The sequence below is a fragment of the Panthera tigris genome, chromosome D1, assembly GCF_018350195.1.
Source record: "Panthera tigris isolate Pti1 chromosome D1, P.tigris_Pti1_mat1.1, whole genome shotgun sequence".
NCBI lineage: Eukaryota > Metazoa > Chordata > Mammalia > Carnivora > Felidae > Panthera > Panthera tigris.
Genome location: NC_056669.1, coordinates 107629114 through 107654538, shown reverse-complemented (window position 1 = coordinate 107654538; position 25425 = coordinate 107629114). Strand labels below are relative to the sequence as shown.

Below are 25425 nucleotides of genomic sequence, written 5' to 3'. Positions count from 1 at the left end.
TCCAGTGAGACTCATTTCGGACTTCGGGCTACAGAACTGTGAGGTGATGAATGTGTGTGGTTTTCAGCCACTAAGGTTATGCCCATTTGTCACAGCGGCCGCAGGAAACGAATACAGGTGGCGAGGGCTGACGGGCCCGGGAAAGAGGAAGGGGCTCCAGGCAGGCCAGGCTCCAGGCCGTCGGTACCCCCTCGCCCACCAGAGTGGGGGTGTCCGCGCTGTCGGCAGGCCCTGGCCTCTCGGGTGGATCCTGTTCTCCCTGCCGGTGTCCAGACATGTGACTTGTAGAGACGAAAATAGCTAACACCCATCAAGTGCCTAGTCATCGCCAGACCCTCAGGCACCCCAACAACCCTCTGAGACGGGTACTATTATGATGGCCTTCTTAAAGGGCAGGGAGTGGAGGCTCCCGGAAGTGCCCACAATCGTGCATCGTGCTGCCCTTGCCAGATGGCGGACCTCACGGAGGAAGGCGGGATAGGGGAGGGGCCCTAGTCCCAGGACCTCACGGCCACAGAGACACGTGACTTGCTCCTTCTGGCTCCCAACCCGCTCCGGTGTGAACTCCAAACCCCACACGGTGCTCACCCTCCGGGGCCAAAGCCCGTGGGCGCCCACGACAGGATCTATGGCAAACAAACCACTTCCTGGCGAGGCCTGGGGCACGAGGCATCCTCGGGGTGGGCACAAAAATCACCCCAAAAACCTCCTGGGTTCTCTGGCCTCTCGGCTAGGCACTGGTGTCCAGACCGTGCCCTCAGCCCCAACCCCGAGGTGTGAAGAGAAGCGGGAGGGCAGGGGTCTGACAGGCCATGGCACTATGGCTTAGGCCATGAGGGACAGGGGACAAAGGCCTGCTCACCATCGGTGCTTCGTTCCCCTGCCTCCCTGCAGACCTACCCCCTTGGCTCCCACCATGAACCACCAAACCCCTCCTGGACCTTCTTACCCTGGGAGTCCCTGGCCAGCCACCGACACTGGAAAACCTCACTCTGGGTTCTCCATCGAATTCCACTCTGCAGCCCAGAGAGCTGCATACCTTGACACGTATTTAATAAAAAGCAAACATGCAGCCTATAATCAACTCGCAGGCTGTACTTAACACACTCCTGTTGTTTCATAACGTGAACCACCCAGAGTTTGCTGGAAATTCATTTATTATTAATAAGTCACATGATACAAAAGAATGAGAATATTCAAAGGGCACTTGGTGAAATACTGCTTTGTCCCAAAGGCCAGGCAGAAAAGGTCACGTCACAAGGGATGCTCAGAGAACAGCAGAGAGGCCGAACAGTAAAAACAAGTAATGGGTCCACACCCGCCCCTCGCAGCCAGACCAGCAGATAAACATTCACCTGGGTCAAAACAGCGAGTGGGAAGAGATAACCAGATGGCTGCGTGCCGGGCTGCCGGGCAGCCACTCAGGTCCAGTGATTCCAGGAGGGGAGATAAGATGTTCTCTGGCTGGGACATTCCAGAAGGCTCGGATACCTATTTATTATAACAAGCGACACAAGTCCCTACTGCCGGAGGCAAGCCCCCCTCAGAACATCTGGAGTGTGCAAAAGTCACCAAAAGGAAGAGGAAGTGAGTGGGCTCCACCCCTGGAGCCAAGTTCACGTTTCCTCTGCCCAGGCTCTCCAGGGGAGGGGAGAACAAGGCCGAGCCCAGTGCTCCGCTGGGCCTGCCTCTTCCCCGCGGGAAGTCCCAGCAAGCGCCGTGAGAGCCATGGAGCCACCACGGAGGAGCCGAGGGGCTGGGAAGGCCCTCTGCTAGCCTGGCTCCTCTGGGAGAAGACAGGAACGTGAGGCAGGGGAAAAGCCACACCCAGTGCCGCATCCAGCCTCCCTACAATGTCCCTGCAAAGATGAGACCAGCTCGCACGGGACATCCTCGCGCACAGGCCACCCCAAAGGGTCACGCGGATGGACACCGTGGCGCCGTCTTGAAGGAAAGCCAGTAGCTCTGAGGCTGGCGGGAGCACTCTCTCAAGTTGCCCCCAGAGGTCACAGGCTTCGCAGAACTAAAGCAGATGAAAAAGGAGCAAAACCAAACCCTGAAGCCCAGGGTGGTTGGGAGCCTGTCCAAGTGTGAAGTGTGGGTCTGGCGGCATGTTGGTCCATAGGACGGCCACCTCCCGGCACAGCGTTGTCACCAAAGGCTGGCAAAAAGGCATTTTCCTTCCGGTCAGAGGGTGTCCTGGCACAAGGGGCCTGAGTGAGGGGCACAGAATGCCCCCTGAGCCAGGCCCTGCCTGGCTCCCTCTAGTTTCATCCGGCAAGGGAGGGTATGGGTGAGGGGCCTGGCCTTCTCTGTTCCTCCTGTGGTTCAATGCACGAGGGCCCCTTCCCGCCCAAAGAGCCATGCCCAGACTGGCAGCAGGTTGCGGGGCGGGGGGGTGGGGGGGTGGGGGGGGTGCGGCAGAAGGAATGCAGGGATGTGGTCACCAAAGTCCAGGGAAGAGACCAAAGACACACACTGGATCTACAGGTCCCGAACCCTATTCATCGGCCACCTGCCATCAGAGCCGCCACTGAGGACTTCAGAGCAGGGGACACTGTCCATCTCGAGAGGGGCACGAAGACAAGTCCCTGGCTGGCGGGAGGCGGCCAGAGCCTCCTCAGATGCTCCTGAGACGGAAGTGGGGCCGAGTCCAGGGGAAGTCCAAAAAAGACCCTGCAGGAGCCCCCGGCCAGCTCCGCGCAGCCCGCGTCCCATCCCAGGCACAGAAGCCACTCCTCCCGCTCGAGGTGGCCCTCTTGCCCGACGCCAGAGCCGCAGCCTGGTCCCGCCCCTCGGGGAGAAGGGCCCTCGGCCAGGCCCCAGGGGGCCTCCGGGTGCCACCCCCCGCCTGGCGCCGCTGCCCTCAGCCCTGCTCCAGGCTGTCAGCGGGCTGCACCACGGTGTAGCTCCCCTGGCCCACGGACAGCTGCCGGCTGAAGAAGGACGTGGTGCGCTTCGGTTTCACCCGCTTGATCTGCTGACCTGTCAAGGAACAAGAGGACCGCGCTGAGGGAGGGCTCCCCGGGGTGGGCTGGTGCGCGCCCCCCGGGAGCCTGGATTCCGGCTCCAGGGCCTGGCTCCTTCCAGAGCCGGTGCAGACCCAGGCCCCCTCACCGCATCCACCAACTGTCTGAGCCTCAGTCCCGGACCCCAGCTCTTCTGCCCACGATGGGGAGGGCGGGGAGTGCGGCCAGCCTTGCAAATCGGAGGCCGTTTTGGGTTTTCATTTGATGCCGGGCCAGCTGTGCTGTCTGAGGAGCTTTTGTCAAACCCAGTTCAAGAACAGACCAAAGAGGGGCCCCTGGGTGGCTCAGTCGGTTAACGTCCGACCTCAGCTCGGGTTGATCTCACGGTTCGTGAGTTCGAGCCCCGCATCAGGCTCTCTGCTGTCAGTGCGGACCCTGCTTCGGATCCTCTGTCCCCCTCTCTGCCACCCCCCTGCTTGCGCTCTTGCTCTCTCTCTCTCTCTCAAAAATAAACAAAAGAACAGACCAAAGAAACAAAACACCTACAACACAGACAACTGGTTCGAGGTGAACCTCAACAAGACAGAAAGAATTCTTACAAGTTAGAATTTCAGGCCAGGTGACCAAGGTCAACACCAACTGTCACAAGTCATGTTGATAATGCACCTTTGATGTGATGTGATAAAAATGGCACTTTTTACCTCTGTGATCTCCCTCCCCAGCCCACAGCCCCTGCCTAATCACGAGGAAAACATCAGGCAAATTCCAATAACACGGCATCCTACAATATCTCCACAGAGTTGTCCTCAAAACTGTCAACGTCATCAAAAACAAGGGAAATCTGAGAAGCTACCACAGCCCAGAGGTGCCTACAGAGACACGAAGCTAAGTGTAGTGTAGTGTCTTGGATGGGATCCTGCCACCTTGCAAAGGGACATTAGGTTAGAATGAAGGACTTTAGGGGCGCCTGGGTGGCTCAGTCGGTTGAGCGTCCGACTTCAGCTCAGGTCATGATCTCGCATTTGTGAGTTCGAGCCCCACGTCGGGCTCTGTGCTGACGGCTCAGAGCCTGGAGCCTGTTTCAGATTCTGTGTCTCTCTCTCTGACCCTCCCCCGTTCATGTTCTGTCTCTCTCTCTCTCTCTCTCTCTGTCAAAAATAAATAAACATTAAAAAAAAAAAGGTTTTAATAATAATACTGTGCCAGTATTGGCTCGTTAATTATTAACAAACATACCACACTAACATATGATGCTAACTAAAAAAAAATCAAGCAACGAAAGAAAAATAGACAACAGAAATGAACAATAATCCAAGCACATAAAAACGGTCCAACTTCACCGATATTCAAATACCAACCCAAAAAGGTCTCTTTCGGTGTGACAGAGAGGGGGTGGAGGCCCGTGCGCGCTGTCTACTGGGAGGGGCGCAAGCGGGCACGCGGTCTGATACCGCAACGCCGTCTCTAGGAATTTGTCCCAAGGATTCGGTTTGGATTCTAAGCAAGGATTTAGCCACAGCTACATTGTTTGTAGTGGCTCACAACTGGAGATAACGGTCATGTCCCACACCAGGGAGCTGGGTGACAGTGCCTGCTGGCCATTCCAAGGAAGACTACAATGGGGGAAACAGTTACGTTATTGAAAAATTATTTTGCTGTTTCTGATTATAAAAGATGACGTGCTTGGGGCACCCGGGTGGCTCATCAGTTAAGTGTCCAACTTCGGCTCAGGTCATGACCTCACCATTTGTGAGTTCGAGCCCCGCGTCGGGTTCTGTGCTGACAGCTCGGAGCCTGGAGCCTGCTTCGGATTCTGCCTCTCCCTCTCTCTTTGCCCCTCCCCCACTCATTCTCTGTTTCTCTCAAAAAAAAATAAAAATAAAAATAAAAAACCAAATTAAAAAAAAATGACATGCTTCCCGTAAAAAATGTAGGGGTGCCTGGGTGGCTCAGCCAATCAAGCGTCCGACTCTTGGTTTTGGCTCAGGTCACCATCTCAGTTTGTGAGTTCAAGCCCCGCATTGGGCTCTGCACTGACAGTACAGAGCCTGCTTGGGATTCTCTCTCTCTCCCTTTCTGCCCCTCCTGTGCTTGCTCTGTCTCTCAAAAATAAATAAACTTCAAAAAAGTTTTTAAAAAATGATGTGCCTGTCATAAAATACGTAAATACTGCAAAGACGCACAAAGAAAAAGCAAAAGTTACAACAATTCACCACCAGGGCTGGCACATCCCCCTCCTCCTGCACACGGATGCAGTCTTACGTGGGGCTGTCCTATTACCTGATTTTTATTACTTGGTCTTATTTTGTGAACATCTTGCCATTTATTAAAATTTTTTTAACGTTTAATTTTTGAGAGAGAGAGAGAGAGAGGCAGAATGTGAGCAGGGGAGGGGCAGAGAGAGAGAGAGGGAGACACAAACCGAAGCAGGCTCCAGGCTCTGAGCTGTCAGCACAGAGCCTGATGTGGGGCTCGAACCCACAAGTCGTTAAGATCGTGACCTGAGCTGAAGTCGGATGCTCAACTGACTGAGCCACCCAGGCGCCCCGACATCTTGCCATTTAAACGTAGGTCTTTGTTATTGCGTTTAAAATCTTCTTATTTTGGAACAAAACCAGATTTATCGAGAAGTTGCAAAGATAATCATACAAAGAGTTCCCATTTGCCCTCATCTGGCTTCTCCTGAGGCTGGCGTCCTCCGTCGCCGTCTCACATTTGCCAAAACTAAAACATAAACCCCAGTACGATATGATGAACTGAACGACATACTTCGGGACTTCCCCAGTTTCCTTATAAACGTCCTCTGTCTGCTCCAGGGCCCGGACTGGGACATCACCCTGCACTCAGCCCTCCTTTTTACCAGCTGCCCTGATTCTACTGGATGTGGCCCCTTGTTTCTGTCCCCACACCGAACTAACCGACATCGGTCACTTCTAGTTTGTCACATCTGGACACTGCTGCAGGGAACATCTGTGGACGCAACAGTGACAGGGCCAGAAAAGGACTCTCCCGCCAGGGCCCCAGAGGCCCCCATTCCCAATCACAGAGCTCACAAGATGCGACCCTCACCCAGCTTCACTCCTTCTCCCGTTTAGGTCCCTGGCAACTGGACCCTACCTCGCTGTCCCCGGGGCTCCCCGGGGCTCCCCGTGGCGCGCATATGTGCATGTGCACGCGCGTGTCGTGTGTGCGTGTGCACGTCGTGTGTGTACGCGTGCGCATGCTCACCTTCCTCCACGTAGTCGATGGTGGAGAGATGCTGGAGGCGGCTGCACACCACGCTGCCCTGCCTCTGCAGCTGCGGGCGCTGAGCAGAAGATGGCAGGGAGCTGGCGGCCGAGGGCGGGCCGGACACAGTCTCCTGGGGGGCGGCGAGCTCTGAAGTCTGGTTCAGCTCAATGCAGTACTCGATGAGGCCGCTCATCAGCTCAGCCTGGGGGTGGAGAAAGGGGCCACCCTGAGGCCTGGGCGGTGAGCCGTGGCCCAGGACACGGCCTTCCCACACTCTGCAGGGCGAGACAGATAAGGTGGACGGGCCCCTGCCTTCTGCTGGGGGAGGCCGATGCGGAAACAAACACCATTTACATAATAAAGGAAGGGGGGGGTCAGGTGCTCTGTGGGCAGAGGGACAGGGGAGGCATCCACCTGGGGTGACTTCGGAGGTCAGTCCTGGAGGATGAGTAGGGGTCCCTGTCTCAGGTCTGGGAGGTGGGCTGGGCGAGAAAGAGCATTCTAGGCAGGAAGGCCGAGTGCCATGGGTGGCAGCAGTCAGGCCAGATGGGAAAGAAACTCAGCTGCGCGGAGACGATAAGAAAGGCAGGAAGAGGGCTCAGGCAGGGCGTCCTGGGTGGAAGGAACGGAGGGAGTTGTCGGAGAGAAGAACCTGCAGGCCCATGAGGAAGGCGGCGGTGGTCAGGTCACAGGGCTGAGGGTGGGGGACGCCCTCTGAGCACGTTCTTCAAAGGCGACACCTTCTCAACCAATTTTAAATATAACGCGCGTTGACATAAAAGGTGAAGAGACCAGGTGTCAGTGAGCACAGTCCAGACACCATGTGATGGGGACGCCAGGGGTCTGATGGGTCCACAGACAGCCAGCCGTCAGCGGGTGGAGTCCCTCGGTTAGACAACACCCTCACCGAGTGCCTGCCCCGTGCGAGGTCTACTATAGGCAGTGGGACACAGCAGGGACCGAGGAGGACCGAATGCCTGCCTCGTGCTCCCAAGAAGAGCACCCACAAGGGGTTAGGGGTTAGGGGTCAGGGGCCGAGGGGATGGCCCCCCGCTGACAGAACAGCGGCCTGGCACCTGTGCCCGCACGGTGCAGCCAGAGGCCTCCCCGGAGCAACACAACCCGCCCTGGGGAGGGGGGCAGGGCAGGAACCACTGCCGGGGCCCAGAAGGAAAAGCCGGCATCCATTCTCCACGCCTGCCTCCTTTTCTCATGCAAAGGTTGGCTGGTGAGTGGGAGGGCAGCCAGTGGGGATAGAGGACACGGGGCTGTAAGCACAACAGGGAAGCCCTCAAAGTTCCCTGGAACAGAACCTCAATCACAGCGTGATGCTTCTGAGGTCCAGGGAGCCTGCCATTAAAACGACCCCACATCTGACCAAATTAATATCCATTCAGGATAAAGCCTGGCAGACCAGTAACAGAAGGGACTATTAGCCTTCCTCGACCTAATAGCCTCCCTCGACCAGATGGGGGTGTCTGTGAAAAACCTGCAGCTAACACCATACGTATTTCGAGCAAGACCAAACATACTCCCGCCCAAGGTCAGGAGCAAGTCAGGATGTCTGCTCACACCTACTCAACACTGTACTGGAAGTCCAGGAGTGGAATCAGTCAAGACAAACAGAGGCACACACACTGGAGGGTCAGAATACAACCGCCCCTATTACACATGACATGACTGTCTACAGAGGAAACCCCAAAGAATCTGCAACAAAACTATTAAAACCAGCGAGTGAATTTAACAAAGTCGCAGGATATATGAGTGTGTAGATAACACAATCAATTGTATTTCTTTTTTTTTTTTTTTTTCTTTTAGAGAAAGAGTGAGCACAGGAAAGGGGCAGAGGTAGAGAGAGAGGATCTTAAGCAGGCTCTAAGCTCAGCAGAGCCCGATGCGGGGCTCGATTCCACAACCCTGGGATCATGACCTAAACTGAAATCAAGGGTCAGACAGATGCTCAACCTAGGTACCCAGGTGCCTCCAAATCAACTGTACTTCTACATACCACAATGAACCAAAAATTGATATTTAAAGAGGGGATGTTTGCCTCTCCTTTTTTCTTCTTCCTGTTGTGGAGCATGTAGACGTGATGGCTGGAGTTGAAGCAGCCATCCTGGACCATGAGGTAAATTTAAGAGAAGAGAATATGCGTGGTGGAGAAAGAAAGTTAAAGGACTCTGAGTTCACAATAACAGATCTGGACTGCCTACCTATAATGTTATGTGAGAGAAGAAGAAATTTTTTTATGTTCCAAAAAAACAAACAAATAAAAATAAATAAAAAAGTACCATCTAGGGTAGCACCAAGGAAAGAAAGAAAGAAAGAAAGAAAGAAAGAAAGAAAGAAAGAAAGAAAAAAAAAAAGACAACCTTAAGGATAAATATAATAAAAGATGTACAATATCTCTATGCTGACAACTATAAAATATTAGTGAAAAGAAATCAAAGCCAAATAAAGGGAGATGTAGAAATTATTGGCCTGGAAGATTTAGGATGTTAATTCTCTCCAAAATTAATCTACAGATTCAATGGAATCTTAATCTAAATCTCAGAAGACTTTTTTGGGGGGAGGAAGGGTAACAATCAACAAGCTTTTCCTGAAATTTATATGGAAATGCAAAGGAACTGGGATAGTCAAAAACAATTTTGGAAAAGAACAAAGTCCTAGAAATCATACCACCCGATTTCAAGTTTACTATTAAGTTTCAGTCATCAGTACGGTGGGATTATTAGTGAAAGACAAACACATAGATCAAGGGCACAGAACAGACAATCCAGAAATAGACCCACACACACTTGGCCAACTGAATTTCAACAGAGACACAGGGCAATTCAATGAAGACAGGGTAGTCTTTTCAACAGATAATGCTGGAACAAAAAGAAAAAAAGAGAGAGAGAGAGAGAGAGAGAGAGAGAGAGAGAGAGAGAGAATGTTGATCTATACATCACACTTCATGTAAAAAATTAACTTGAAATGGAGGGACAGGGAGCGGCAGGCACACATCTGCGTGACGGCTGTGGACAGCTTGGCAGTGTCTCCTCAAGTGAGCGTGTGCTGACCTGGGGGCCCAGCCATCCCACTCCCAGGGGGACGCCCACGTATGCGCACAAAGCACACACATGACAGTGATCACGACAGCGTTGCTGGCAACAGTCCCAAACGGGAAATCCAAGTGTCCATCAGCAATGGGTGGGAAAGTCAAGGCTGGGGAACGTGGACGATGGGACATCGGAGAGCCTCTCCAAAAGATCAAGCCACTGCCACCTGCAGGGAGGACAGAGCTCACAAACACACCACTGAGCAGAAGAAACCAGACAGAAGAGAACAAACTGAGGGAGCCTGTGCCAGAAGGTTCAAAAACAGGCAGAAAGACTCGAGGGTGAAACAAGTCAGGATGGGGGGCGCCCTTGCTGGGAGGAGGCTCGAGGGTTCTCCTGGGGTCCTGGCTCTTTTTCGCAATCTGAAAGGTGTTATGTGGGTTTATTTTCAGAAAACCCGTGGAGCCATACACTTAGGATTTGGTAACTTTTCTCTACAGATGATACAATAACACATTTACTTTGAAAAGGGGTCTAGCCTAGTGATGTAAAAATGACAGAATCATCAGCAGAAGTGGGGACAGTCGTGTATGCAAAGCCGCGAGAGGGAAGACTTTGTGATGCTATAGGCCAGGGGATCAGAGGAGCCACTGCAGGGGACAGGAGTGGCCAAGAGTTCACAGTCAAGCTGAGCCGGGGACGGAGGACAGCCATCTGTGTACTGGGTGTGGCAAGGCAGAGGCCACTGGGCTCGCAGCAGGGAGGTGCAGGGATGAGGGCCGTGTGCACAGAGTGAAACAAAGGTGCCGAGGGGCCTTCGCCCCGCCACGCCCACTTCTCCTCTGAGAGCACCCAACTCCCAGGGGGCCTCGAGGACTGGAGCCAGTGCCGGCTGGTCACACAGCCACAAGCCCAGCGTGGCATCTGCAAACCGGGCCTCTGACTCGCAAGAGTGGCTCTGGCTCAGCTGACGTCAGCTCCCCTGGTCCCCAGGCGCTCGGCAGCCCTCTCGCCTCCTTGTCAGCCAGCCCGGAGCCTCCAGTAGCCTGGGACCCCTTGAGCCCAGGCTACCCCACCCCGACCTCGCCCCCCGTGCAGGCAATGCCCACTACCTGCTTGGAGTAGATCTTGAGCAGCCTGTTGACCGGGGTGCCCTCGTGGTCCCCATCGAACTCTAGCCACAGGACAGACTCCTCCTCCTCGGGAGAGGTGTGGTCCCACGACAGCTCCTGGAAACGCAGGCCCAGCAGGACGTGCTGGCCAGCGGGAGACACAGAGCTTGGATTCTCGGAGCCGAGTCCATTCCCCCACCCCAGCCTGCTCACGTGACACCAGGAGGGGATGCCGGGCCAGGCTATTTATCCCCAAGGCTGAGTCTAAATTCCTGTATGAGTTTCTCGGAGGAGTCCCCACTTTCATCAAACCCTCAAAGGGGGTTGTGGTCTGGGGAGGCTGAGAGCCCCTGACCCATGGCACTACTCACCAGCCGGTCAAGCCCCCGACAGTTGGGGCAGTCACAGTTGGGGGAAGGGGTGGAGGGTAGGGGGGATTTTCCATGAGATCAGCTGGGTAGCGTCTCAGCAGGCCGAGCTGGGCTCTGGGCCCAGCATACTTGGGCACAGGTGCCCAGGAGGGGCTGGGATCTCTCTCTGGGGGTAAGTCACCCAAAACTTTTCTGCTGGCTTAGGACAGACTCTGGCCCAAGTGCAGAGAAACTGCCCCACAGGGCAGGATGCCGACACCACCATCTACGCAGGGAACCAACCGACAGCCTATGCCAAATACAGGGGAAGAAGCCCGACTCTGGCAGCCGGAGAGGGCTTCTAGTCATGAGGCTTTTCTGGAAAACCAATAGCTAGTCTCCAGCCATTGGTCCGGCAGAGTGGCCAGGCCAGGCCAGACCCCCTCCACCCAGAGGCTTTAATCCCAGCCCCAGCCTCCCCTTTCCTTAGCTGCCCTCCTGCCTAGCGTGCTGACAGAAAAGCTGACCTAGAGCAGACCCCAAGGAAGCTCCCAGGATGACACTGGAAGCCCCAGGGACCGTCCGAGGGGGAGGGAAGCCACACAGGCCATCCAGTCTGCCTCCGGGCCAACCACCAGCCCGCGAGAAGCAGGAAGGCCCGCATGAGCACCCCGTGCCCTCTCCAGTGAGGCTCCCTGCTCCCCCAACCCAGGTCCCACCCTGGAGAAGCTGGAGGTACCTTCTCCCTGCTGTCGATGACATGCACGCCCTCCAGACTGATGGCCACCACCACCGGCTTTCGCCCGCCCCGGTGCAAAAAGCCCTGGGCCGGCTTGTCAACCTCACCATGGAAGAAGGCACACCTGGGAAGGGGAACTGCCATTAGCCGGTCACCTCCCGCACCAGGAACAGACCGTCCGGGGTCACCCTCCTCAATGCTCTGGCCAGGCCCTGCCCTGGGCATATGAGAAGTTTAAGCCATTTTGGTAACCGACGGTTAAATGGAAACCTGCCCCTGGGGAGGGAGAAACAGAGAGGGGGTGGGAGGGAGGCTTCCTGGGGGTGGTGGCATCTGCACTGGCCATGCAAGACAGGAGGGCTTGAACAGGCAGGGGGAGGAGAGGAGCGTCACAGAGAAGGGCAGGCACCTCAGACGGAGAGAAGAGTGTGAACCTGGGGGTGGGACAGAGGAGGCTACGTCCGGGGAACCGCCAGGAGGGGATGGGGCTGAGGCTGCTGGCAGCTGCCAGGCCGTATCAGGTTGGGAGAACTCCGCTGCCCACGGTCTGTCAGACCAAGACCCTTCAGCAGCAGTGGGGTCAAGTTGCACCTGCTCGGGGTCATGAGGGGACAGGGGCCACTCAGGGAGGCTTCAGGGCTTGACACGGGGAAGGGGAAAAGGTATAGTGGCCTTGGCACACCAACTCACTGAGCCGCCACCCTCTCCCCCTGCCCCGCCACGTCCTTCCCTCTCCTACGTCTGCCTGGCCTGCCTCCTCCTCGCACCAGGCGAAGCCAGAGCCCTTGCTGAGTCCCACTCTCTGTGACAGCCTGCACCCTCGCTCCGGGACTGGCCTGGAGACAAGCACGTGCTCCTCTGGGTCCTGAGAGCAGCCTTGCTCCTGTCCCTGCTCCTGGAAGACTTCTACAGGTTCAGCGGATGGCTGGGACTCCTACCTCACTGAGGACACGGAAGCAACCAGAAGCAGCCACTTGGCTACCCTCATCTCAGTTTCTCACCCTCTGTCGGATCAGCCTGATCTGTACACACACATTCGCTCACCATAAAAATTAAAAGCCTCTGCCCCCGCATCCACCCATAAAGGCTGCATCTCTGGACTCCACTGCACAGCACCGACCCCTGAAGGGGCCAGCCATACCCGCCGTCTCCTGTCTCTTCTCACTCTCCTCCACCCGCTGCCACCCCCACGATGCTGAAACCAAGGTCAACCATCGACCACCCAGGGCACGTTGAATTCGACCCGGAAGCGGTAGCGTGCGACGCTTGGTCACTTCCTCCTCCCTGACACTTCCCTCTGCCCGGCTCGTAGAGACCCACCCGCCCGCCTCGCCGTCCCGGGGCCTCCTTGCGCCTGTCCACTCGCACCTCCTTGGCCAGGTCTTCAGGCTCCAGGTTTCAAACCGCCCAGATGCTGATGCTCACCAATGACTACCCGACTCTAGACTCAGAAACCTAACTGCCCGCCCGGAATCGCCAGCTGGGTATCTAGCGAGCATCTCAAAATCAACACGTCCAAATCCAAACCCCCAAACGTTCCCCAACCCGCTCCGTGGCACGGTCCCGTCTCGGCTGATGACACCATCGTTCATGTGCTCACGCCAGACACCTGGAGTTCTGCCTCCTCGCCTTCATCCGTCCCACTGTCCGTCTGTCTAGCAAATCCTGTCGACCGTACCCTCAAACACCCCGGCATCTGACCGCGTCTCACCTCCTGCGTTATTACCACCCGGCCTGAACCGTATCTCCCCTTCAGGGCACGGCCACACTGTCCTCGCCGGTCACCCGGCTGCCGCTCGTGCCACCTGAGGTCTCTACTTCTGCTGCTGTCTGACTTCCCACCGGCAAGCCGGCCTCACCAGGCAGGGCCCGCGTCTCTCTGCTCACCGAGGTATCGCCAGCGCCTCGATCGCTGGCACGCAGCAGGTACCCGAGAGCCACCGACCACTGTTGGTGGCGTGAGAGAACCGGCCACGCGCAAGGTCCGCGGGCCCAGCGGCCAGGTGACCGTGGCGGGTGGAAGGAGGGTTGCCGCCCGGCCTGGGACAGGTGCAAGGGGAGGACAGGGGTCCGGCTCGGTCCCCGTGGGGCCCGAGACACGCCCCACGTGAGGACAGAGTTCGGCGGGCGCAGAGGTGGGCACCCTGGCAGGCCGTGCAGACTGTTGGGCTGTCAGGGGAGGGGACAGCAGAGGCCCCGTGGCCGTGGCTGCCCGTGACGATGACAGCCAGGGGGTCGCTCACCCGTAAAAGGGCAGTTCGTGGCTCTTGAGGAGGTAGGCACGGTAGTGGGTGCTGAGGGAGGCCCCGCGCCCGCTGTCACCGCCGGCCGCTTCCTTCACCTTGCAGTAGGCGTTCAGCAGGCCCTGCTCCCCCGGCCCCGCCTTGGCCCCGCGGCCCCGGAGGGCAGCAAAGAGCCCGTGGCCCCGCTTGCAGAGGTGGGCGGGGAGGAAGGAGTCCAGCTTCTCCCTGCGGAGGAAGGAAGTGGGGGGCTCAGTGGGAGGCGGGGCTCCGGGGCGGGGGCCTGGCCAGAGGGGCCGAGGTCCTCGGGGTGCAGCGTGCTCACGGGCAGGGGCAGGCGAGGCCCCGGACGAGGACCGCCAGAGAGCCCACTGCCGCGAGCCCCGCGGCAAGCCTGGCTGGTGACAGGCCTGGAAGACAGGCTGGGACACCAAAGGGGGAGCCGAGACCAGGCCCGCCGCACAGCCAGCCTGTGGCTAGAGGGTTTCGGCACAGCGTCTGTGTCACCGAGTCATGAAGGTTTGGATTTCCGAGCCAGTGGAACTTTTACAACCAAAAAACAGGACAGCCGGTGACCTACATATACCTTTCCACGGATTTTCTGCCAAAGAGGGACATAAAAAAAAAAAAAAATCAACCCACAATCCGTCAACACAGGTTCGACAAGAAAAGCTCGCAACCATAAAGAACCTCGGCATAGCCGCACTGTTCCCGCGTCAGGCAGCGCTCTGACCGTGCGGGCTGCGTGCCAGCTGCTCCCAGCTGGGGGCAGCCGGAGGTGTGTCCTCGGGCAGCGAGGACCTTCTCAGAGGCCCAGCTTCCCCAGGGATAAAACGAGGACACCAACCGCTGGTTGCATGGAAGGGCGCCAGCGGGTGCCTGGCACCTAAAAAGTACCGCTGAGGTTGCCATTTTCACCACAGAAGGGAGGGGTCTCTCCTGGGGCTTCTGGACGACCAAACACCCCCCACCACCCCCGCCAGCGGGAAGGCTGAGGTGAGGAAGGAGCTCGCGCCGGCCTGGTGGCCAACGGCGGGGCAGTGTGAGAAGGGGTGTCCAGGGGGCCGTCGCCCTTCTCGGGGCTGCTGTGGGCACTTTCGTTGCTCGTGCTCCCGTATCCCATCTTCCAGCGACAACTCTCGCCTGTCATCTGGAAATCCCGCCTTCCCCACACCCGTCCGTGGGGCCTGGGCAGGCTCAGGGCGGGCCCATCAGCGCTCTGGCCACCGTGTCTCCTTTGGTCGGACCTGAGGCTCAGCCAAGGGAAGGGGACGTCAGAGTGAGTCTGAGGACTCTTGTGGGTCAGGGAAGAGGCCTCTCCCAATACACAACTGGCCTGCCTGAGTGTGAGCTGGCCCAGAGGACACGGGGCCGGGCCAGGAGAACGAGGACAGGCGTCTGGGGATCTAACCGGAGCCTCTGCACCTCTGGATCCATCCAGAGCTGACAAAGTCCCTCAAGTACAAACACTTTGGGTTGCGTAAAGCAGCAGACACTCCCGAGGGGCAGGATCCCTACGGCCACCAGCTCCAGCCAGCTCCGTGGGGAGCCCTCCGGCTCGACTGAGCCAGGTGGTAAGTGTGGGGCCCCAGCTCTTAGTCACCTGGCACAGGGCCCTGTCTCTGCACATCCTCTCCCCCAACACGCCGCCCACTACAGTGCTGGGGTGGGAGGAGTCTGGGGTCTAGGAGCAGGCTGTGCCGAAAGTTCATCTCCACTGGAATTACCTCTAAACCTCAGGACCATTGTCTGTGGAGGTCAGAGTCCGGCCTGACCGGCCTGACCGTGCTTCTGGGGCACACTCACTCTCACAGCAGAGAGCACTGCTTCTCGGGAGGGGGTGGGAAGCCCAGAGCCCGCAGGCTGGAGTGCCCGGGGAACGGGATCTCATCCCTGGAGTGCGGAACTAAGCTGGACGGTCACCGGTGACGGGGGTCAGTCCCCGGAAGAACCAGCTCACCTCCTTCCTGACCTCAAATGGAGGCTCCACCCTCATGCACACCTGGGGGCTCCTCTCACAGATGTCACTTCACCCAAAGCTCCCAGAGCAGATGAGGAAAAGGAGGCTCAGAGAGGTGGGGTGAGTTGCCCAAGGTCACACAGCGTCGGGGCCAGCCCCAGGGGGCCTACGCCTCCCGACTCCAGATCTTGTCAGGTCACCCGCAAGCAGGGCTCCAGGACGACCCTCCCCACCCCGTGCCCCCGCCCCAGGTCCCACGGGCCCTCACCTCACGGCACAGGCAGTGGGCTGGCCAGGCTGGTAGGGCCCGAGCTGCACGCGGCACACCAGGGCGCCCAGGGCCTCGCAGTCCTCCACGTCACATGGGTACCGTGCGGCCAGCACGTTGCCTTTGGCCTCCTCATAGAGCAGCCGCAGGACCTCCTCGTCGTGGATCTGTGGGCCGGTGCGGGACGGAGGGGCTGCTCAGCTGGGGCGGCACACCAGTGTCCAGGGGTCTGCGGACAAGGGGAGGCCGGACACAGGGCCCCAGGGACGGGGGCACCGCCTGGCGCTCACCGCCTCACCTGGAGCTCCCGCCGCTTTGGGAAAAACACGTTCCTTCGGAACTGCAGGGAAGGCTCATCTGGGGAGAGAGGCTGGGGTCACCGCCCGGCTCCCCGGCTCGGCCCGGCCTGGCCCTCTCCCGACAGGCCTAGTGCCCCCCTCACCCACCACGACTGACAAAGCCGGAGGGCTGTCCAGAGGCTGGGAGGCTGGCTTGTCTCAATGCGCTTGCTGACCCCCGGGGCCACCCCCCTCCTGGGTTCCCCTCAAGGATCCTGCAAAAGCTGGTTAGTGAGGCCCAAAGGCCCAAGGGGCTGCCCTCCCTGGCCCCCGGCACAGTCTGCCCCCCACCCCTCCACACCAAGGATCTTCCCCTGGAAGGAGTGGCCGAAGGTGCCCGGGAGAGATGCGGGCCAGCGGGCAGCGGCACTGACCCATGGCCACATCGTCATCGGGGGCGTCGGTAAAACGCAGCAGCAGTTCCGGCCACTGGCGGCCCAGCTTGTAGGGCTGGTGCTTGGGCTTCAGCTGCACCTCTGCGGGATGAGAGGGGAAGCGGCCGTGAGTGTGGCCCCTGACCAGCACGACTGCCACCCGCGAACGAAGGCGACGACGATGGCCGTCGTGGCCGGTATTAACTGAGCAGGTACAAGCACCCCGAACCATTTCGAGTGGTTTACGTGCATCTGCTCTGTAAGAACGCTATGCTCGTTTCACTCAGGCAGAGAAATGAGGCACAGAGAGGTTAAGTTACTTGTCCAAAGTCACACAACAGGTGAGAGAGGGTCAGGCTCTAGGCAGCACCAGCCTCTGACTGTTCCCTCCAGTACGAGAGGCGGTGGCCGACAGAAAGCGCCAGAGATGGTGGTCCAGAAGAACCCAGCACTGCCATTAGGAAGCAGAGCCCAAAGCTGATAACTGGGACCCACAGACCCAAGCGGCTGCCCTCTCTTGCCCCTGGCGGAGCCTGGGCTTCCTCCTCTCCAGGCCTCACCTCCAGCATCCTCCCCAGGAACTCTGGCTGACCTTTATTCCATGCCATCCAGCTTGCCCACCTCATTTCCTCCTCACTCCTTCTCCCGCTCGGCTCCTGCCATACCGGCCTTCTTCAATAGCTTGAATCTCCCCAGCATGTCGGTGCCTCAGGGCCTTTGTACGCGCTGTTCCTCCAGCCTCAGGCATCCCCCCGCACCGCCCCCCACATGACTGGCTGGCTTGGGTCTCAGTTCAAGCGTGTCCTTCCCCAGACCCTTCACTGAGGCAGCTCCCCTCATCAACTTCCTCCATGCCAACTACACCCTCATGTGGTTGCCTTTATGGTGTTTACCGCTATCTGATGTCACCTCCCTGCCTATGCTCCACTAGCTGCTGAGTCCTCGGGTCACCTGGGCAAGAGCGGCTCTATCCCATTCACTGCTTTACCGCTGGCCCACCGCAGGCCCTCACATGGGTGGACAGAATGGCCAAGTGCATCTCTCGTGGCCCCTTGACTCTGGGCAGCCAGCTGGCCCCAGGGCTTGACACCCCAGGCCAGGAATGAGAAAGCACTTTTACCTTACGCGTCAGTGACCACAGCCTTTGAGAAGTCAGAGGCCACTTCCAAGCCATCAGATGAATGAGGATGGCTGCTGGAGGTAGGGGAGTGGGGAAGTGGCGATATCCGTGCCATCAACTAGCTACTCCTGCCTTCTGACCCTGCTTCTGACCCCTATCTCCTCCCTCATCCCCCACCAGGGGGCTGGGCGCCTTATCCTGCCAGCATGAAGCCAAGGGTCTTCATCTCTGTTCTTTGGGCTTCCATCTGATCCCCGTTTTTTTTTTTTTTTTTTTTGGGGGAGAGAGAGGGCGCAAGTAAGCAAGGGGCAGAGAGGGGAGAGAGAGAGAAGCTGGGTTCACCCAAAGCGGGGCTTGTATTCTCCCGAAGTGGGGCTCGAGCTCACCCGGAGTGGGACTTAAACTCACGAACTGTGAGATCACGACCTGAGCCAAAGTCAGTTGCTTAACCAACTGAGCCACCCAGGCGCCCCCAGCTGGTCCCTGATCTTAACACAAAACAGTAGCCAAATCCCCCCAAACTGGTCTCCCTCCTGCTTGCAGCGTCTCCCATCCACCCCTGCATTCAGCTTCCTCACACCCCTTTCTCCTCCAATGTTTCTCAGATATTCAGATTTCCCAGTGGTTCCTTGTCCCTCATTTCCAACCTAGATCCTTGCCCACACCCATCTGCCGCCGCCTCTGCCACACCCAGTGGCAGCGCCCTCTCCCCTCCAAGAAAGGCTCCGTCTTCAACCCTACCCACCCGGCCACTCAGCCTCCACATGCTTTCCACCGGGATGCTCAGAGGATGCCAGAGCCAGAGGGTACAGAGACCATCCACTGAACAGGTGGGAAACTGAAGTCCAAAGAAAGACAGTGCCTGCCCAAGGCCACCAAGAGTTAGTGGCAACCAGGACCACAGCTCCTGCACCACACTTCAGACTGCGAGTTCCCCCAGGGCAGGGACACCTTTGGGCCTGCTTCCCACTGTGTCCCCGGCATTTAGATCACTGGCCGCCACAGGGGTGCTGGGAGGCGGCTCTGGACCTACCTGTGAGGTGACCAAGGTAACTGGCTAGCTGGGACCTCTGGACACACTGAGAGGGAGAGTGGACCGGGGGCAATGGTGCCCTTCCTTCTGTCTACAGCCCAGCCCTGATCTCGAGCTCCAGCAGCTCAGGGGACTCCCGTGATCAGAGCAGGACTACGCTGACCCTGCGGTCCCACACACTTTCAGACAGGACCTTCCTGTCTGGAGGCTTTCACTCGAATGAGACTGATGGTCCCTGGAGCCTGTTCCATGCAGAGTGACAAGGGCACTGAGAAGGACAAACATTCCCCAAACATCCAGCTTGAGGGGTGGCTCCAGCCCACAGCACCCCTCCCCCCTTACAGCCCTGGGGCATTTGTCATAGCTTAACCCACTCTGGGGTTGGGGGGCAGCCAAGGGTTCCGAGGGGCCTGAGTCAAAGAAGAAATGGCCTTTCAGCCTTCCCGAACCCAGCCAGGGAACCAAGTGGGCACTGACTTCATGCTGGGGCCTCTAGCCACCCTCCTCCTGGACAGGGTGGTGCCCCAGGGTGACCCGGGCCGGCCACACAGGCAGCCCATTCATGTTCTTGCGAGGGGGGGGACAGGAATGTGAAGAGGAGGGAGTGGGGGCGGAGGAAGTAGGAGGAGCTGCCCAGCTGCAGGGACAGACAGAGCCTGAGGCGGGGCAGGGGCCAGCCGAAACCCTTGAAACGGACACCGCCAGCTTCCCAAAGATACAAACCAAGGGGCTCGCAGTTTCCACCCACACCCGGAGGGTGGAAAAGGGGGCAGCTGAGCTGGATGGGGAATGGGTGGAGGAGACCTGCCAGCAGGAAGAGGGTGGGCGAGAGTAGCAGCTGGACAGGAAGCTCCAACGGGGCAGGGTGGGGGGTTGGACACAGGACGTGGACAGGATGGAGATACACAGGATGGGCACTCCGTCTCCCACTGGTCACTAGAGATTCTCCCTCTGGGGCAGAGGCACAAATCCCACTGGCCTGACAAAGAGGTAACCACTAGGGGCCCTGGGGGACACATCACCCCCTTCTTGCCCCTGTTCCTCTACAAGAAAGGAGAATATTTAAGCTCAGCAGACATGCCTGGCCCTGGCACCTGTTGGGGCACCCTCTCCTTTGGCCTTCTTCCTGTGCGAGCCAGCAGGCCAGGGACCCTATTCAGAGGCCTCAGGGACACCCCCACCCCCCACCCTGCCCCCAGGCCTGAGGATGTGGAGAGCTACCGCCTCCCCACCTTGGGATCTCAGCCTGAAAGGACAGGACACAGGTGGTCATGGACCAGAAACCAAGCAGGGCTGGACGCCCCGTGCAGAAAAGTCAAGTTCCCACTCGTCCTGTCCACCCCACCCTCGGGGGTGGCTGCTTCCTTGGCCCACTTTCCTCCCTGCCCCAACGAGGAGGTTGCAGTTCAGAGGCTGGCTGAGGGGGCCCTGTCCAGGCTTCCATTCTGATCTGGGTCCTACCAGTCACTGAACCCACCACTCCAAACCTCACCTTCTTCATCTGTAAGACAGGGCTGGGCCATTAGGGTGAGGAGAGATTCTGCTCAAGAAATGCCAGCTCAGGTTGTGGCATGGACCACATGCTCAGTGAATGCAGATCCCTTCCATCCCTGTCCCCCAGTCCTGATCCTCTTCATGCCCCAGATCCAGCACCAGCGAGGCTGAGGGGCAGGCTTGACCCCTCCTCTGCCACCAGCAGAGAGAGAGTGGGGGCAGAGGATCCAGGTGTCCTAAAAGCGGTGGACAGCTCCAGGACATACAGAAGTCCCACTTTCTCCTGATGTCTGTGGCCAGAGGTTCCGGAAGCTGTCCCCTCCCTACCGGTCATTGCCCTGCCAACCCTCCGGCCTGGGCTTCTGACTGCCAAGCCTTACCCAGCAGAGGGGAGACAAGCCAGAGTGCAAAGACATCCAGGGCGATGTCTGGGAGCTGCAGGACCTCACGGACAGCCCGGTGCAGCTCGTGGGCATTAAGTGAGGGCAGGTTCTCCACAGCCAGGGGCACCACTGTGTCATCCGCCAGGTACACCAGCACGTCAGCTGCTGCAACAACAGAAACTGGGCAGGGTCAGCTGGGCCTGCTACGTAGGCAGAGGCATGCTGACCAGGAACCCTCTACCCCCCCTCCACCGGGGCAAGAGCCCCTCTCCCCTGCTGCCCCAATCCCTTAGAATGCCTCTATACTCTAGAGGCAGAGCCCCAGCATCTTCAAGAGACCCTGTGACGAGTGCTGTTAAGGCTTATCTGAGACCCTCAAACCACCCAGAAACACAGCAACTCTGGCCCGGCCCTAACTCCCCACCCTATCTCCCTAGGCTTCTTCCTTGATGGAGAACATTCCACAGGTGAGAACTGAGGCAGAGACAGGCCAAACCCGTCCTGAGATTATAGGAGTTAGTGTATCAGGCTGCGAGGCAGGAGAGTTGGCAACTGGCTATTATCCTCAGGCAAGTAGCTGTCTCTCTCTGGCCCCAGCTAAGATAGAACAGGGGATTCCTAAGGCCACCCCAGGGTAAAGCAAGTTCCAGGGTTCAAGCTCCATAGGATTCTCCAAGCCTCAGGACTCAATACCATGGCCTTCCAGGACAGTCTAACTAGGCCAGGAGAAATATAACCTAAAAAGTTGAGTGTTCACTTGTGTCGGCTTTGTAGGATTCTTATTTGGAGCCTGGTGCCGAAGGGAGACCCTCACTCAAAGACAAGCTGTGAATCCAATGGGGTAAAGCCTATGAAAGGCAGAGGTATAGTTTATCATCAACACACATGAACGTGCGTTTTGGATCTCCAGTCTGTTCTGCCTGTAACAGCTACTTTCTTGCCAGACCATAAAATAATCTCCAGGAGGCTGTGATTCAGACTCACTTTTCAGGTAGGGAAAACAGAGTCAATGCAGGCTCCAGTACCCACTGACTTAACCTCTCTAGGGCCCAATTTCCTTCCTTATAAAATGAAGATAATGATGCCTGCTTTCACCCTGCTGTTTGTGAGAAAGAAATCAAAGAAAGTCAAGGTGGCACTTTCATTCATGAGATTTCATTTCAATTTCACAGCTATGTAAGATATGCTCATTTTACAAATGAAGAAAGGGAAGTTCAAGAACAGTACCCAACTTGGCCAACAGCCTAGTGACAGAGCCCACGTCCTCTGTCTTCTGTCACTTTTCACACCGCCACAGACCTTATTTGTTAATTACTATATAAGATTCTCTTTAATGAAAGAGATGGCAAGCCAGGGCCACTTCCCCAGGGCTGAGACACAAACTGGGTATGGAGATTAGGTGATGGGGACAGGGACCCACCTCGGGCTCCCACGGAGGACACGCTGCTTCGATGGGACCGCTCAGCGGGGCCCGGTTGCCCAGCATTGCCTTCTGTCCCGTCCATCTACACAAGGAAAGAGAAAGAACGGCCACTGGGGGGAGGGAGTGTCCAGGGATGAGGGGATTGGGGAGCCCCTCAAACTCTCACTGAGGAAGGCTGGAGTCCCGGGCTGATCTGCGAAAGTGAACAGCGTTGGCTGGGGGCACCGGTGTGCACACCAGCGGGTCTTCAGCCAACTCAAGCCCGAGGCTGGTGGTCAGGTGCGGGGTCGACTCGCCGGGATGCCCCGGGCAGGGCACGGCGCCTTCCCATCCGCGGTGAGGACCCGCGCAGGGCGTCGCCGCGCTCTCACCTCGCAGGGAGTCAGTGCCCGCCGCTTCAGCCCAGGGTCCTGGTCTAACTCCGACCCCTCCGGTCCGACTCCAGCTCCGAAACCGGGTAAGACTCTGGCACCCGCTCGGGGTCCGGCTACCGGGGCGAGGACGCGGAAGCTGGGGCGGAGGAAGCGCGACGCGCACGGCCCCGCCTCCCAAGCCGCAGGAACCAATGGGAGCCCGGGGCTGCGGCGCACGCGCCCTGCCTGGCGCCGGCGCGCTCTCGCCTCTCACGGGCCCGCGGAAACCTGGGCCTCGCGTGTTTGGTTACGCCCCTGGTCCCCAGGCGGCCGCGCCGCGAAACATCCCCGCCACCAACACGGTGACCGAGGGCAGCGCGCCCCCCCCCCCTCCACGGGCCGGCCCGCTGGCCTGTGACAAGGTGTGGCGAAGGTTCAAGGAAATCAGGAATGGTGACCGAGCTATGGGCAATCACTTGCGCGTGGTTTGGGGCCGGTGCCCTCACTTGTAAAAATGGAGATGCGTTCTGGGACGTGTCAGGGACCCGCACTGTTCTGGGTGTTGCGTAAAGGTGACTCAGGCAGCAGCCTGTACTGCAGCAGCTCCCCCTGGGCCATGAGGGGTTAGGGGCTCTTTGCTGTGGTCAGAAGACTGGGCCCTTGTACGGACTCGGCCTGGACAAGCCCCTTCTCCCCCGGGCCCCAGTTTCCGATCTGTAAAATGAAGAGATTGAACTCAGTGGCCTCCTAGGACTCTCAGGTTATATGCTAGAAACCCAGGCCAGACACACTTGATTTTCCAAGGTGCAGTCACATGAGCCCTCTCTATCTTAGACACACAGCCTGGAGACCTTGAGCCGTTCCCACGCCAGAAAGAGGCATTGGGCCCCTGAAGAGACAGGTGTGAAACCATTATCCCAGGGTCACGTCACCAACATGTCCTGGCAACGCCAGCATGCGTATGCCTGAGGTGTAGCTCTCAGGGAGAAAAACAGGTCCATGGGGCACCTTCCTAAGCCAGAGGAACCAGAAATTGTTCTAACCACAATGGGCTGGGTGATCAGGGATGGGGGGGGGGTGCAAGGGGAAGCGTGGGCTCACCATGCTCTGATTCCTCCCCGCCCCCCGCATTGGGAGGCTGCCCCATCTCCTAACCCAGCACAATTTCCTCAGTATTTGAAACCTCTCTTTACCTGCCCTCCAGGAGCCACACTGCTGCTCAATTGAGCCCGTTACAACATGTCTTCCTCGCGTGAACTGAGGGCTCACGGGAGCTCAGGTGTGAGCTGGAGAGAAGAGTGCAGTCAGAATGGGCATCTGCCTCCAGGTTCTAAGCTCTGGGACCCTCAGACCAGGACACGATGGTTTGGTGGCCTCCCTAAACCAGTGGGAGCAAAGTGGGACACAGTTCAGTGTGCTTGAGTGCGTACTGGGTGTGGGGCCTGGGCTAGGGCAGGGGATGGGGGCCAGGGTGAGACACTGCCCCGCCCTCAGGAAGCTTCTGTTCTGGTTGAATTAGGGAGTGGAGGTAGAGAGGGGGAAGAGAGAAGCCCAGAAGAAATGCAGGTTTAAAACTACATAAGATGACGGAATTGCCTTAAGAGCTATAAGGTGCTACAAGCAGGAAGAGAAGGGTCTTCAATTCCTGAGCCCTGCTGGGTGCCAGGCCCTCCCCTGTCTCCTCATGTCACCCTCATGGCCCATGTGGGTAGAAGTAAGAGGAAGCAGCTGCTGTTTGTGGAGCATATACACTGTGCCAGATTCTTTTCTTATAATTTTTTTCAATGTTTATTTATTTGAGACAGACAGAGACAGAGTGTGAGTAAGGGAGGGGCAGAGAGAGAGGGAGATACAGAACCCAAAGCGGGCTCCAGGCTCTGAGCTGACAGCACAGGGGCTCCAACTCATGAACCGTGAGATCATGACCTAAGCAGAAGTCGGACGCTTAACCGACTGAGCCACTCAGGCACCTCTCTTTCCAAAGTCCTTTAATCCTTATACCACACTAGGAGGTGGATAGTATATCTCCATTTGTTGATGAAAAAATAGGATCAGAACGTTTAAATAACAAAGCTGATGTCTGGCAGTATGTGGTGGTAAGGAGGCCGGAACCCACGTCCCGTGAGGAGGGACACCAGAAGAGATTCCTGAAGGCATTCCCAGTAGTGGGAACTGTGGGAGCAAGGTTAGGACACCGGGGAAGCCCTGGGCAATCAGAGCACAGCAGGTGAGGCTGGGAAGATGGGGTGGCACCTGGGAGGGGGTGTGAACACCAGGGCGAGGGGTGCGTGGTGGGTTTGGCAGGCAGTGAGGATGTTTTGGAGGTTGTGAGCTGGAGAAGGACGAGGTCAGAGCTCTGCTCTGCCAGGCAAAAGGCTAGCCTGGCAAGGCTCCAGGGAGTGGTAGTGGGTCTCCCTTGAACTGGGCTGGGATGAGAGAAGAGAGCAGGGCCCATTCTGATGTGAGGACAGCAGCCCTCAGGCCTTTAGAGCCAAGAGGCCTTAGACTCAGCAATCAACTGGGCTGGTTTCCTACCTCTGCAAGCAGTGAAGGACCCTAAGGCCCACAGAAGGGATTGCCCACCATCCCTTGGGAGAGGGTACGCAGCAGAATGAGGACTGTAGTCCAGCCGTTGGTGAGAAGCCAGCGCTCAGGAAGGTCACTGGGGCAGCCCAGGGACCCCCCAGGAGGTCAGACGTGAACCCCGCTTCGTAGAACCTGTCTGCCCGCAAGAAAGTAGTGGAGGGGTGGATGCTGCTTTGGCCACGATGGGAAAGCGGAAGGGTGAACGGGACTGATTCTTGGGCATCTGCTGGGGAAGTAAGAGTTGCCACGAGATCTGGAGGGGCAGGTAGGAGTATTGTTAGGACTTTACATCCTTTGGGGCCATTTGGAGATGGGGCTAGAGAACTGGAGACCCAGGGGTGGCTGCAAGGCTGGCCACTAATGCTGCTCCCTCGCTTGTCTGCTCATTCACACTTGCAACAGATATTGATT

The 25425-nt window shown here is 57.9% G+C and overlaps 1 protein-coding gene across 1 annotated transcript; it reads right to left on the bottom strand.

The window, feature by feature from the left end:
• Nucleotides 1–1145: 1145 nt before the first annotated feature.
• FRMD8 (FERM domain containing 8) lies at nt 1146–22596 on the bottom strand. The gene is made up of 11 exons (XM_042958207.1): nt 22447–22596; nt 22073–22157; nt 20650–20817; nt 16623–16724; nt 16209–16267; nt 15911–16077; nt 13686–13910; nt 11443–11566; nt 10354–10497; nt 6198–6402; nt 1146–2985 (listed from the first exon to the last, which is right to left on the bottom strand). Exons 2-11 carry the CDS (start codon nt 22155–22157, stop codon nt 2867–2869), a joined length of 1398 nt encoding a protein of 465 aa, XP_042814141.1. The 5' UTR covers nt 22447–22596; the 3' UTR covers nt 1146–2866.
• Nucleotides 22597–25425: the final 2829 nt, after the last annotated feature.